The 11,638-nt window shown below is 47.0% G+C and overlaps 3 protein-coding genes across 3 annotated transcripts; 2 read left to right on the top strand and 1 right to left on the bottom strand.

Annotated features, from left to right (window-relative positions):
* Positions 1 to 4,529, top strand: LOC117731163 (protein transport protein Sec61 subunit alpha-like). The gene is made up of 11 exons (XM_034533330.1): positions 1 to 160; positions 969 to 1,036; positions 1,272 to 1,337; positions 1,431 to 1,509; positions 1,742 to 1,873; positions 2,061 to 2,170; positions 2,347 to 2,500; positions 2,608 to 2,861; positions 3,041 to 3,232; positions 3,322 to 3,398; positions 3,500 to 4,529. The coding sequence occupies exons 1-11, from the start codon at positions 154 to 156 to the stop codon at positions 3,684 to 3,686; spliced, it is 1,326 nt and encodes a 441-aa protein (XP_034389221.1). The 5' UTR covers positions 1 to 153; the 3' UTR covers positions 3,687 to 4,529.
* Positions 4,530 to 5,513: 984 nt separating this feature from the next.
* Positions 5,514 to 7,464, top strand: chchd4a (coiled-coil-helix-coiled-coil-helix domain containing 4a). Its single transcript, XM_034533881.1, has 3 exons — positions 5,514 to 5,676; positions 6,064 to 6,162; positions 6,262 to 7,464. The coding sequence occupies exons 1-3, from the start codon at positions 5,655 to 5,657 to the stop codon at positions 6,636 to 6,638; spliced, it is 498 nt and encodes a 165-aa protein (XP_034389772.1). The 5' UTR covers positions 5,514 to 5,654; the 3' UTR covers positions 6,639 to 7,464.
* Positions 7,465 to 8,059: 595 nt separating this feature from the next.
* On the bottom strand, positions 8,060 to 11,638 carry si:dkey-202e22.2 (netrin-4). Its single transcript, XM_034532069.1, has 10 exons — positions 11,482 to 11,638; positions 10,518 to 11,011; positions 10,138 to 10,437; positions 9,840 to 9,966; positions 9,333 to 9,521; positions 8,953 to 9,169; positions 8,720 to 8,847; positions 8,541 to 8,609; positions 8,283 to 8,453; positions 8,060 to 8,202 (listed from the first exon to the last, which is right to left on the bottom strand). Exons 1-10 carry the CDS (start codon positions 11,636 to 11,638, stop codon positions 8,060 to 8,062), a joined length of 1,995 nt encoding a protein of 664 aa, XP_034387960.1.

The raw sequence follows: 11,638 nt of genomic DNA, 5'->3' as shown, positions 1-11,638 counted from the left end.
GTGTGTGTGTGTGTGTGTGCGCGAGCGGCTGGTCTGGTGACGTGTCTCTACTGCTCGCTCTTTTCTTACCGAGAGGCTGGATGGAGCCGCACTGACTCTACGGAGCACTCAAACCCGCACCAGTAACTCGGCAGGAGTCGGTCTCAGGACGCCATGGGGAGTACGTGACGGTCTTTACTTGCATGCGCGTGTCGAGGGGTGTCTGAAAATAATACCTGCCGTATTTTTGTCACCTCGGAACTGTAACGGACGTGAGGCGCTCGAGCTAATTGGCTAACCTTGGATAGGTTAACGCTAGGTGGCAAGTTGGACGTCAGCTAGTTTTATAATTTGAGGCTTTCATTCTCCTCAAATCTATATCAGTTAAGTGACGTTTGTGTCGCGAGCCCTCCACGAGCTCCCCTGTTTTTAACGTGATTCGCTCACTCGTCGGGTGACTTGTGAGGCTAGCTAGCATCACGCTCGCTGTGCGGGGCTGTTGAAGACGAGACGGGTCGACGTGGGGGTTTCTTCTCCTTCTTTTATTTTCGCACGAGCACGTTCGTAGAGCCTCGGGGCCGACCGGCTCCCGGGTCGCGTGCCAAGATTAAGAATTAAGTGTAGTATGTTAAATGGCTTCCTGTCACAAAGTAAATGTCCGTGATTTGACACAGCTGATCGGGAACACACAGACGAAACATTTGGCAGTGACGAGGCCGCAAAACGGTTTTTAAAAAAAATAAAAAATGGCCACACACTGGATACTAGTTACTCTAAAACTTTTTTCAAGTCTTGTTTGTTTTTTAAGTCCGGATATTGCTAAGAATACACGGTGTTGTTGCATCGGCCCAGGTGCCTGGCGGCTATAGTGATGACGTAGCTTCTAGTTTAACCTTAGTGAAAGGGGCAATGGCTTCAGATCGCGTTCGTGTGGTGTAAAGTGTGATTTGTTGCTTGTGTCTCACGACCTGCTGATCTCTTTTCTGCAGTTAAGTTTTTGGAAGTCATCAAGCCGTTCTGTGCGGTCTTGCCAGAAATTCAGAAACCAGAAAGAAAGGTACGTTAAGTTCCCTTTTTTTAAAATTATATATATTTTCATTGCATTGTGTCTGCACTGTGCATATATCTGTTATTTATCTAGTATATTACACTGCACTTTTACTGCTTGTTTTTGCACTTCTGGTTAGATGCTAAAACTGCATTTTGTTGTCCTCATACTCTGTGCATTGACAATAAAGTTGAATCTTAAATATATGAATGACATGTGCCCTTTTTTCTTTTCATCTTTGCAGATTCAATTTAGAGAAAAAGTACTATGGACCGCCATCACGCTCTTCATCTTCCTGGTGTGCTGCCAGGTTAGTTTCTGTGGATGACAACCCACCCTGCTGGTTCTGTTAGTGGCGACGGTGGTTTGTGACAATGTTTTCCATCTTTTTCTTGATTTTCAGATTCCTCTTTTTGGCATCATGTCTTCAGATTCAGCAGATCCTTTCTACTGGATGAGAGTGATCCTGGCTTCCAACAGAGGTGCTTGATTTGTAAATGTTTAACACCGTTAATCACGGTGTTCTTCTATGTCCTGTGCTCCCCCCCCCCCCCCCCCCCCCATAAATAGATGTAATCTAATTTTTGAAATAATGTCATTATCACATGATAGTCAAAGGTCAACAGATGTTGGCCCATGTGCGTTGCTTTTGGTATTGCTGCTATTGTTGTGCTAACTGCAGCTTACAGTGACATTGATGCTGTTCCCCTGCAGGTACTCTGATGGAGCTGGGCATCTCACCCATTGTCACCTCAGGCCTTATCATGCAGCTGCTGGCTGGTGCCAAGATCATTGAGGTGGGAGACACTCCAAAGGACCGAGCCCTTTTCAATGGCGCTCAGAAATGTAGGTCTATTGCTCGCTACATTTTCTATTTTTAGACCTTGTCACATGCCTTTTTGAAACTCAATATATATATTTTTTTGTTTGCTTTGAAGATAGCAGACACTGTTTATTTATTTTAGTAACACCAGCGCAACTACCTGCAAGATTGTCAATTACAAATCTTTTCTTTTTGTCTGTCTTTTTGCAGTGTTTGGAATGATCATCACCATTGGACAGGCCATTGTATACGTTATGACCGGCATGTATGGAGACCCTTCAGAGATGGGGGCCGGTATATGCTTGCTCATCATCATTCAGGTTAGTACAAACTCGCTGCTGCTCTCGTGCCTCAACATTTCCAAAGTTAAGGTTCTCCCTTAGTGGGGTAGACAGAAATTAGTTTATTGTGACTTTCATAATGTTTGGTGGCTGTTTTGAAAAGCTGTCTGTCTGCCTGAATCGTCTCGATACAAACCTGGAGTCCGTTTCTTCAGCTCTTTGTTGCAGGTCTGATTGTCCTGCTGCTGGATGAGCTGCTCCAGAAGGGCTATGGTCTGGGCTCTGGTATCTCTCTCTTCATCGCAACCAACATCTGTGAGACAATCGTCTGGAAGGCCTTTAGCCCCACCACTGTCAACACGGGCCGAGGTATGAGTACTGGGCACGGACACGTCTTAAAGCACAGTGATGACAAATGAGATGCGTCTTCATCTGTATTATAATGGCTAACACCGCGACTCCTGTTGTTTATCCAGGTACTGAGTTTGAGGGAGCCATCATTGCTCTGTTTCATCTTCTGGCCACCCGCACAGACAAGGTCCTGGACCTGCCCATCAAGTCAGCGCGCTATCGTGGTCAATACAACACCTACCCCATCAAACTGTTCTACACCTCCAACATTCCCATCATCCTGCAGTCCGCCCTGGTCTCCAATCTCTACGTAATTTCTCAGATGCTCTCGACGCGTTTCAGTGGCAACTTCCTCGTCAACCTCCTGGGAACGTGGTCTGTAAGTATAGAATGGGTGCTCCGCCTCCGGCACCATCTCGTCTCCGTCTTTTGCAACATATTTGCAGACCATCAGTCTTAGTTATTTTCATCAAGACGGCCCAGTCAGGTGTGGTCTCTTATGATCTATTTAAGTCATGGATTATTGGCATCTTACGATGAAAATCTTGTTTTGTTCAGGACGCCACGAGTGGGGGACCAGCTCGGGCCTACCCAGTTGCCGGTCTCTGCTACTACCTTTCTCCTCCAGAGTCGTTTGGTTCTGTCCTGGACGACCCAGTTCACGCCGCTATCTACATTGTCTTCATGCTCGGTTCCTGCGCCTTCTTCTCCAAGACTTGGATTGAGGTCTCGGGATCCTCTGCCAAAGATGTAAGTCTGTCTTTGAAACAAGTGTTTGCTCCTCGCTTGGCGGTCGTCCCACATGAAATTAACCTGCTTATATCAACTCTGTGTCTCAGGTGGCGAAGCAGCTGAAGGAGCAGCAGATGGTTATGAGGGGACACAGAGAGACCTCTATGGTGCATGAGCTCAACAGGTACAAAGAAACCCAAGTGTCAGGATTCATGTTTGTGCCTTTGCAGCGCATTGAAAGTTGTTGTCCAGAGTATGTATTTATACTGGATTCACTTTTCGCAGGTACATCCCCACAGCTGCTGCCTTTGGTGGCCTCTGCATAGGAGGGCTGTCTGTAATGGCTGACTTCCTGGGTGCCATTGGTTCGGGTACAGGTATCCTCTTGGCTGTGACCATCATCTACCAGTACTTTGAAATCTTCGTGAAGGAGCAGAGCGAAGTGGGCAGCATGGGAGCGCTGCTTTTTTAGAAAAATACCAACCTTCTGAGACGCATCAGACACAAAGCATCCCCCCCCCCCTCCCTCCCCCCCACACACACACACCATGTTTTTTTTAATTTTACAAATTGCCCAATCAGTACATTTTGCTGCTGGGATAGTTCATCTTTCTCCGCCACCTGTGTTTCCCATCGTTACCTCTCCAGCATGACAATGCTGTGAAAATCCTTTTGCTTACTCCCAGCGTTGAGCGTCTTCAGTCCTTTTACTCAATAGCTGTTACCCATCTATCTGCAGGCTGCCTCTGTACCCACGGACTGTCTTATCAGCTGAATAATGCCTAAAAGCGCACGAGTGCGAGGTGCTGTCTAAGACTTACCTCAGGCATTGTTCATTGCAGCATGTTCAAGAAACACTAAGGCGGCGACAACGAGTCAGTGCTTATTTCAAGATGAAAGCACTGCCTGGACTTTTCGGGGGAAAGGAAAGAAAACCACGTCATGTCCATCACAAGTAGCAATCAAGCTTGAGGTTTCTAGGGGCCCATAGTAGGATGTGAACAGTATAAATACAATATGCTTGTACTCTTAATAAGGGTTCTTGTAATCTCAGTCAAGCTGTCGGTGGTTTTTATTTACCTTTTTATCTTAAATGATGGACTGTTTATATTCACTCTGGTCTTATGTAGGGCACAGGGTCTGCCCTCTGCCTCTGGGTCCTCAAAGGAAAGTGTTTGTCAGTGTCGTCATGCTCTTTTATTCCCACTGCCGGGAGGGTCGGGCTGAGGGTGGGTTTAATAGGGATGAAAAGGGGTTTTTATTTTGGTTTTTACTTTATGTAACAAACATAATCGTGTTATTAAAAAAAAAAAAAAACATACTTGGAAATTGTTTTGATTCCTGTTGTGTCTTGTGACCACTACAGAATACCATTTGTAGGTGAAATAATGCTATTGCATTCATATCAACTCACTAGGGATGTAAGTTCACCTCCCAGGAGTTGTGATTTATAACTTGGCTGCTGTAACTACAAATCACTTAACTTCCACTAGAGGTCACTTTATGAAGTTTAAGATAAACTTGTTTCACATAGTAAAGAGTAAAATATACTCTATAACCGGGTGGCTATTCAAACTATATGCCTGTACATTACTACCGGCAACCTCGCATTACATTAAATGTTTATATAAAATGTTGCAAGGAAAACGTGCACAAGTAAGATAAATTAGTTACCATGACTACATACTATTGCAAGGTATCCTATGATTTAGTCACCAAACATAAGTTATGAGCCAATGCATTAATGGTATTTAATTAGATGATCATTAAGTCTATGTTTTGGTTATTTTACATTTTATTTATTTTCTTCATTACACTTACCATTTTGTCCCAGATACACTTTTGCATCTGCTAGCTCTTTACATGGAAGCTTGTGGCACATTAGACTGTGATGTGTGAGCTTGGCCATGCACGCCTATAGATGCCATGCATGCACACCTATGTGGCAGAAATGAATCACTAACTCATGACTCACAGGTCATGACTAATATATAACTAAATTATAATGTGACATTGTTAAATCTATTTGTACATTTCAAATAATTCACAAATATATATATATTTGTTTCACTTAAAAATATATAGATATATGTATATTTGTGTATGTAGGTATGTATATATATACATATATATATATATATACATACATACAGTATATATATATATATATATATATATATATATATATATATGCATGTCTTGTATGAATTAAATAGAAAACATTCACAAGGGTTTGTAGTTTTCATATATTTATTATTTAAAAAAAGGACATCGTGACGTCATCACGGTGCGCCCACACGTGACCGAAGGGTCAGAGGGTGTAACGGTGCTGTCGGACGCCGGGTCGCTTGTCAAATGAGATCCTCGCAGTCGTCTAGTAATTCCTCCCCCACTGGTCATCTTTCACCGCAGAGGGCGACGCACACGAACACTGGGAGACATGTCGTACTGCAAGCAAGAGGGTAATTTAAACTGTATTGTCTCCATTTGTACTGCATGGCATCCAATGTCATCGAGGGAGCCACCATGCTAGGCTAGCCGACGGTAGCTTAGCTGCACGGCTAGCGACGAGGAAAGCGTCGTCTCCAGCAAACGGTACTGGTTTGCTCATAATGGGGTCCGGCATTGAGATGACGTAATCGCACTAGTCGCTGCTGCTCTCGTTTAACGTAACGTCACGTCGCGAGTCGGGCGAAACGTCTAGTCTTTCATCCTCACCGGGCCGGGCAGGTTTAACCCGAGTCAAAGCGCTACTGCCAAAGTGCGCCACCAGGGGTCACTGTCAACCAAATGGTACCCCTACCTCCTCCGTGATGTTTTCCTTGCTTGTGTGTGTTTGTCACTTAAAGGTAAAGATCGCATCATCTTCGTGACGAAGGAGGACCACGAGGCTCCCAGCAACGCCGAACTCATTGCGGATGACCCCAATGACCCCTATGAGGAGCAGGGTAAGTAATTTGGTCGTTGTGGAAAAAACAGTGTGCCTGACTTCTAAACGTCCCCCTCCCCCTCTTCAAGGTATTCTAAACGTCCACCTGTTTCTTCAGGTCTGATCCTGCCCAATGGGGACATCAACTGGAACTGCCCGTGCCTGGGCGGCATGGCCAGCGGACCGTGCGGCTCTCAGTTCAAAGAGGCCTTTTCCTGCTTCCACGAGAGCAAGGAAGAGCTGAAGGGCTCCGAGTGCATTGACAACTTCCGCGACATGCAAGAGTGCATGCAGAGGTACCCTGAGCTCTATCCTCAGGACGAGGATAAAGAAGGCTCCTCCCAAGCCGAGCCCGGCTCTGGTTCCGTCTCCGCCGACCCGGCCGAGGGCTCCGCCTCACCCCCTGAAACTGACTCTACCGCAGCCGCCTCAACACCCGAGTCTGCCATCTCACCCGACAGCACGTCGCCCACAGACAACCGGACCGCCAGCTAAGGTCCACCAGTCGTCATCCAGGCTTCTTGTGTGCACGCGCCGCCCATCATAACTGACTCTCTCCCCGTCGGAGCTCCGGCACTCGCGGGCAACATTCACGGGGGCCCGCAGAGACGGACTTTGTGAATGCAGAGAAATGTAGCGTACGTACACAAGTTTAGGCTGCTTTGTTTGACGAGCAATCCCCCCCCCCCACCAAAAAAGATCATTGAATAATATGATTTAACGACAGCCGGCCAAGCTGTTTGCTGCAGGGACATTAGTTGAAAGACTCACTTTATATGCAATTGGAATTTAATTTACTGCGTGTCAATCAAAATAGTTTGTTAGCGTTCATTATGTGTGTTGTTTGAACAGTAAATCACTGGAAATTGTATTTTATTTGAGCAATGTTCAGCTTTTTCTCATGAATTCACCTCGACTCAAGACAGTTTTAAATCCTGCTGTGACTCAACAGAGAATCCCTTTTGCGTTCCGTCATTTAAGAGGCCAAAACGCAGTCGATCGGTAACAAGACGAGGCTTTTTACATCGATAGAAGAGATGCGTTTAAGCTGCGTTTGTTGACATCTTGGAAACACTTCGGGGGATTCATCTCGCCGCGTATGAACAGTGGTCGACATGTTACATAATTGATCTAATTGTATCTGGTCGAGACCAAAGTGGTTTTTGGCACATTCAACTGTTACTGCATAAATGTTTTTGTCGTCTTTATTCTGTCTCGAGTCTCCCGTTGGATGCTGTGGTCACTATTCACTGACATTCAGGCCTTAAAAGACTTGATGGATATTTCTCATATGTCCAGATTAAAATTATAATCAGAACTATTTCACTTTTTTTTTGTTGTTCTTAAGCCGAGGCACAACGCATATACATAACGTATGTCGGTAGTTTTCTTCTTCACACGTTGAAAGTCAGATTTCTTTTTATGGGTGATTTTTATCACTGACGTTGCCCAATAAGATGGAACCACACCATCATATTTTACAGCTTTAACTTATCTCGTTATATTACATTAGTCATTTATAGCTTCATGTCATTGAATCCAGATGATTTAGGTTTCAAAATGTATGTTTATGAATCTATAAATAAAAGCAACCCAAGTAGACATTCAAAGAGCTAATCCTATATTTTCTGTATGATAACTCAAAAACATTGAATACGATGTGTGTTCGACTCGGATCTTAACAAATCCAGGAATTCATTTGTCTTTATTTTGTGTTTGCACACTCGCACATCTTGAGCAGCTTTCTTCCACGATGCGAGCCAGACACGATCATGAGTTTGATGACTTCCTCCTCATGACACCGCATATTGTTCGAGGATTTTCACTCCCCTTTTTTTCTGAATTGTCCACGGACTTCCAATTTCTTGTGAAATCTTCTGAAGCCTGTTCAGCAGCCTCTTTTTTGTTTTCCCGATCTATATTCGCGTGCATCCATTCCTCAGACCCTCTGATATAAGTACACCTAGTTGGGGTGTCCATGGGACCACCACACTCTGCATTGTGACCAGTAGGCGGCCTGTCCCGGCCTCCTCTGGGCCTGCGAGCAGGTACTCCATACCTGGTGAGACAAGTAAGACATTGTGAATAATCTTATTACAACTTTGGTGTTTGCTTGATTGATTGTTGAACCTGACCTACCTGGATTTAGAATAGGACAGGTGCAGCCGCGGCTGGTCCAGGACAGAGGATAGATGCTGATGGTGCCCAGGTAGAGCGCCACTTTGCCTGATCGCAGGACCTTGCGAACTTTGACCTGCACTTCTGCGTGGCTGCCTTTGTCGTGAGCCGACAGCACGCTGGCCTTGATCACTGTCACGGGCCACACGAGAGAAATGAGAATGGAGTACGGCTCAAACTTCATTAAACAGATTTTAAACGATGTCGTCGTTGTCTTACCGTAATCATGTTTGACCTTACAGAGGTCAGACACGCTTCGCAGCCTTTTCTCTTTACAGCTACACTTTCCTGCGTACAGATATTGAGTTATGTGTCAAGCCTCTTTTGCCTCTGCACGAGTCCACAATTTAAAGTCACAGTTATTGAGCAACACAGCCGCGGGACCAGGTACTGCTCACCTGTGTAATGCAGAGCAGAGACCGCGAGCTCCTTCGACCACTGCACCTCTTCTTCTATTGTGAGCGTGTGATCCAGATTGGGGATTTTCCCACCAATGGGCACATGGAACACCTGGTTATTTGAGTAGCTGCAAAAGGGGGAATTGAACTCATCGGGTTAAGGTTCATAGTTACTAGTCCGTTGTTGTGTAGCTGCAGTGTAGGTTCTGTGTTCAATACAGCATTCGACTAACCTGTCCAGACACCGTCCAGTGGTTGGATCACAGCTGTGAGGGCATGCGCAGGGTTTACAGCCCTGTGCTCCAAACCCCCAATAGCCGGGCCGACAGCGGCTGCAGCTCGTGCTGCCGACGCCAGATTTGCACTGGCACTGCCCGCTTCTCGGGTGGCACCAGGGGCCCTCCTCTCCTGGACGACTGGGCAAAGAGCCCTGTGGGTCGCACCAGCATCCTGAGGAACAGAGACACAGTTACAGGTGTGTGTGTGTGTGTGTGTGTGTGCTGATTTGTTTATCGTCTCTACTTTCATTTTCAAATCAACCGTGAAACCATTTTTATTCCTTGTTTTCTGTCTGAAAACACATTATTAGCCAATCCCACTGAGTCTCTCTTACGTGTGCAGGCGTGGGGGGAGTCGAGGGGCAGCGATGGGTGGCGGTGGTAGCCGTGGCGACAGCGCTTGCACCTGCGTCCGACCGTGTTGTGTCTGCAGGCGTCACAAACGCCCCCGCTGGTGCCACCGGAGGAAAGCCAAGCCCGCTGAGAGAAGTGACAGGTATCGGCGTGACCATGACACTGGCACTCTGGAGGGGGGGCGGGGGGAACATGGGTGACAGGTGAATCAAAAGTCTGTATATATATATATAGTGTTGGAGAAATAATTTGCATCCTGTGCTGACAGTGACAATACAGAAATAAATATTAAAAGTAGAGAGTAGAGCGTAAAAAGGTATACCAGGCTCCAAGCAGCCAGAACCAAAGGAGCACTGACCACACATGGCCCTCTTGGTTCATAAACCCTTGAACATGTTTTTGTTTATGTCTGGGGTCTGATTTTAAAACTGAAACATCTTGTGGAAATCATTGCTCGTCTAAAAACAGTCCTGTTTGTGGCCACTTACTCTGGCACGGGATGGACTCCCCGCTGCTGCTGTTGGCCGGCCTCCAGGGACGGTCATTGTAGAGCGGGGCACACTTCTCACAGTGGTCACCCGCCGTGTGATGAGTACACAGGCACCTACCAGGCACCTGGGGAACACATCTGGGCCTGCTCAGTTACTTCACTTACACTAGCAGACGTTACAAAACACCTGCTTTCCATCAAGTAAGCACGTTGTCCATCTGGACCTATAACATCCTGACGTGTGTGTTGTACAAGACTGCAATATGCACCTACACACACAGGAAAAAGCCACTCACCATCTTACTGTCCTGCCTTGTGTCTCGACTGCTGTTGTGTGGCACACAGAACTCCGCATGTCCATAGCACAGGCAGGTCCCTCTGGCCAGTAAAGTATAAATAGCATACGGTGCTGAAGCTGGGCTTCCTCCGGCGGATGCTGAAGTCAGAGCCGAGGCTGTGGGGCTGAGAGGTGGAGGACAGGTCTGAGCTTTCAGCAGTCTGATGCGGAGATTAGTGAGGGTGAGGCGGGCGAGGCCCTCCGGGCTGTAAGGGTCCAGTCTTTTAACACTGCCGGGGTCAAGCGTCCTTAATATTACCTGGAAGGAGAGCACCGAATCAAACATTTTGGATCTGACAAAAATAAAAATACGCTGCACCTTTGTGCATATTCCCTTACCTCCCCCCCGCTGCAGGGTGTCACGCCGGTATAACGGGATGTGCACAACGAGCCCGGCTGAGTGTAATCATCGGGCAAACCAAACTCCGTGCTGCAATTCTGTGCAAATAGCTTAAGGGCTTCCCAGGTCTTTCCAAAGTCAGCTGAACGCTCAATGGCCATGGCGGCGGGCCGCGGTGACCTGAACACCAACACGACATGGGACAGACAGAACTGGGTTTCCAGGTCCAACCGGATCTCATCCCGCTGCTCCGGCACGGCGGCGCCCGCACCTGACGCCCACCAGGTATTCGGATGCAAGAAAGGGTCGTCGGTCATGTGAGCGGACGGGTGGGTGTCCTCTGGGCAGAGGAGGCGGGGGGCCGCAGGGGGACTTGGACAAGGACTGTGGTGGAAGGAGCTGTTCCCACAGCAGCTGGAGTGGGTGAGGAGGGTCCTGCCACTAGCCAAGTTCCCGATTGGTGGGCTACAGGCATGGTCCACACATCTGGAGACTGAGAGGGGGATGGAGAGGCAGCGCTTTTACAGACAGAAATATCACTGACATCATGGACAAAACTGCAGTCCCTCTTCATTGTGTTTTCCCATAAATATTTAATTTCCCTGACCATTGTGCCCTTGCTGCTCTCTCTGACACATAATCCCACTCTTTCATTGGACGGCATTACAACTATCAGGTTACATGTAACGGACACAATCAAGCAGCCCCGATATCAAATGTAACAGCAACAGGTATGGCCTTTTACTTTACTTTCGGGACTGTGCAACCCCAGCCAATACAATGACGTCATCAGGTCATCAATGTCATAACGCAATCAATAACATACACCACAACGAAGGAAACGACAAGGCGAGTTCAGCCGCACTATTCAAAGAAAGAGGATCAATAACAACATGAGATGATGATGATGATGGTGGTGATTGTGATGATGGTGGTGATGATGATGATGATGGTGCACCTCACCTGCTCCGCTCCTCGTCCGAACCAAAAACAGCCAGCAGAGCGCGAGCAGCATCTGATGCCGCGGTCTCCCGAGCACACTAGGCACCCTCATCCTTGTTTCCGCTGTGTTGACAACAGTGTTCGACACGCGCCTTCCAGCAGAGGTTGGTCCCAACAT

Source organism: Cyclopterus lumpus, chromosome 5 (assembly GCF_009769545.1).
Source record: "Cyclopterus lumpus isolate fCycLum1 chromosome 5, fCycLum1.pri, whole genome shotgun sequence".
Lineage (NCBI taxonomy): Eukaryota > Metazoa > Chordata > Actinopteri > Perciformes > Cyclopteridae > Cyclopterus > Cyclopterus lumpus.
This window is presented reverse-complemented; position numbering and strand designations above follow the sequence as displayed.

What these genes read in the sequence shown, in the direction of transcription:
- chchd4a (XM_034533881.1), top strand. Translation starts at nt 5,655, where the DNA reads ATGTCGTACTGCAAGCAAGAGG. An exon ending in GTCGTACTGCAAGCAAGAGG is followed by an intron (nt 5,677 to 6,063) that starts GTAATTTAAACT and finishes TGTCACTTAAAG; the next exon opens with GTAAAGATCGCATCATCTTC. An exon ending in TGACCCCTATGAGGAGCAGG is followed by an intron (nt 6,163 to 6,261) that starts GTAAGTAATTTG and finishes CTGTTTCTTCAG; the next exon opens with GTCTGATCCTGCCCAATGGG.
- si:dkey-202e22.2 (XM_034532069.1), bottom strand. Translation starts at nt 11,638, where the DNA reads ATGTTGGGACCAACCTCTGCTGGAAGGCGCGTGTCGAACACTGTTGTC. An exon ending in TCGGACGAGGAGCGGAGCAG is followed by an intron (nt 11,012 to 11,481) that starts GTGAGGTGCACC and finishes TCCCCCTCTCAG; the next exon opens with TCTCCAGATGTGTGGACCAT. An exon ending in ACTGGACGGTGTCTGGACAG is followed by an intron (nt 8,848 to 8,952) that starts GTTAGTCGAATG and finishes CCCCTTTTGCAG; the next exon opens with CTACTCAAATAACCAGGTGT.
- LOC117731163 (XM_034533330.1), top strand. An exon ending in GATCCTGGCTTCCAACAGAG is followed by an intron (nt 1,510 to 1,741) that starts GTGCTTGATTTG and finishes GTTCCCCTGCAG; the next exon opens with GTACTCTGATGGAGCTGGGC. An exon ending in TTTCAATGGCGCTCAGAAAT is followed by an intron (nt 1,874 to 2,060) that starts GTAGGTCTATTG and finishes GTCTTTTTGCAG; the next exon opens with TGTTTGGAATGATCATCACC.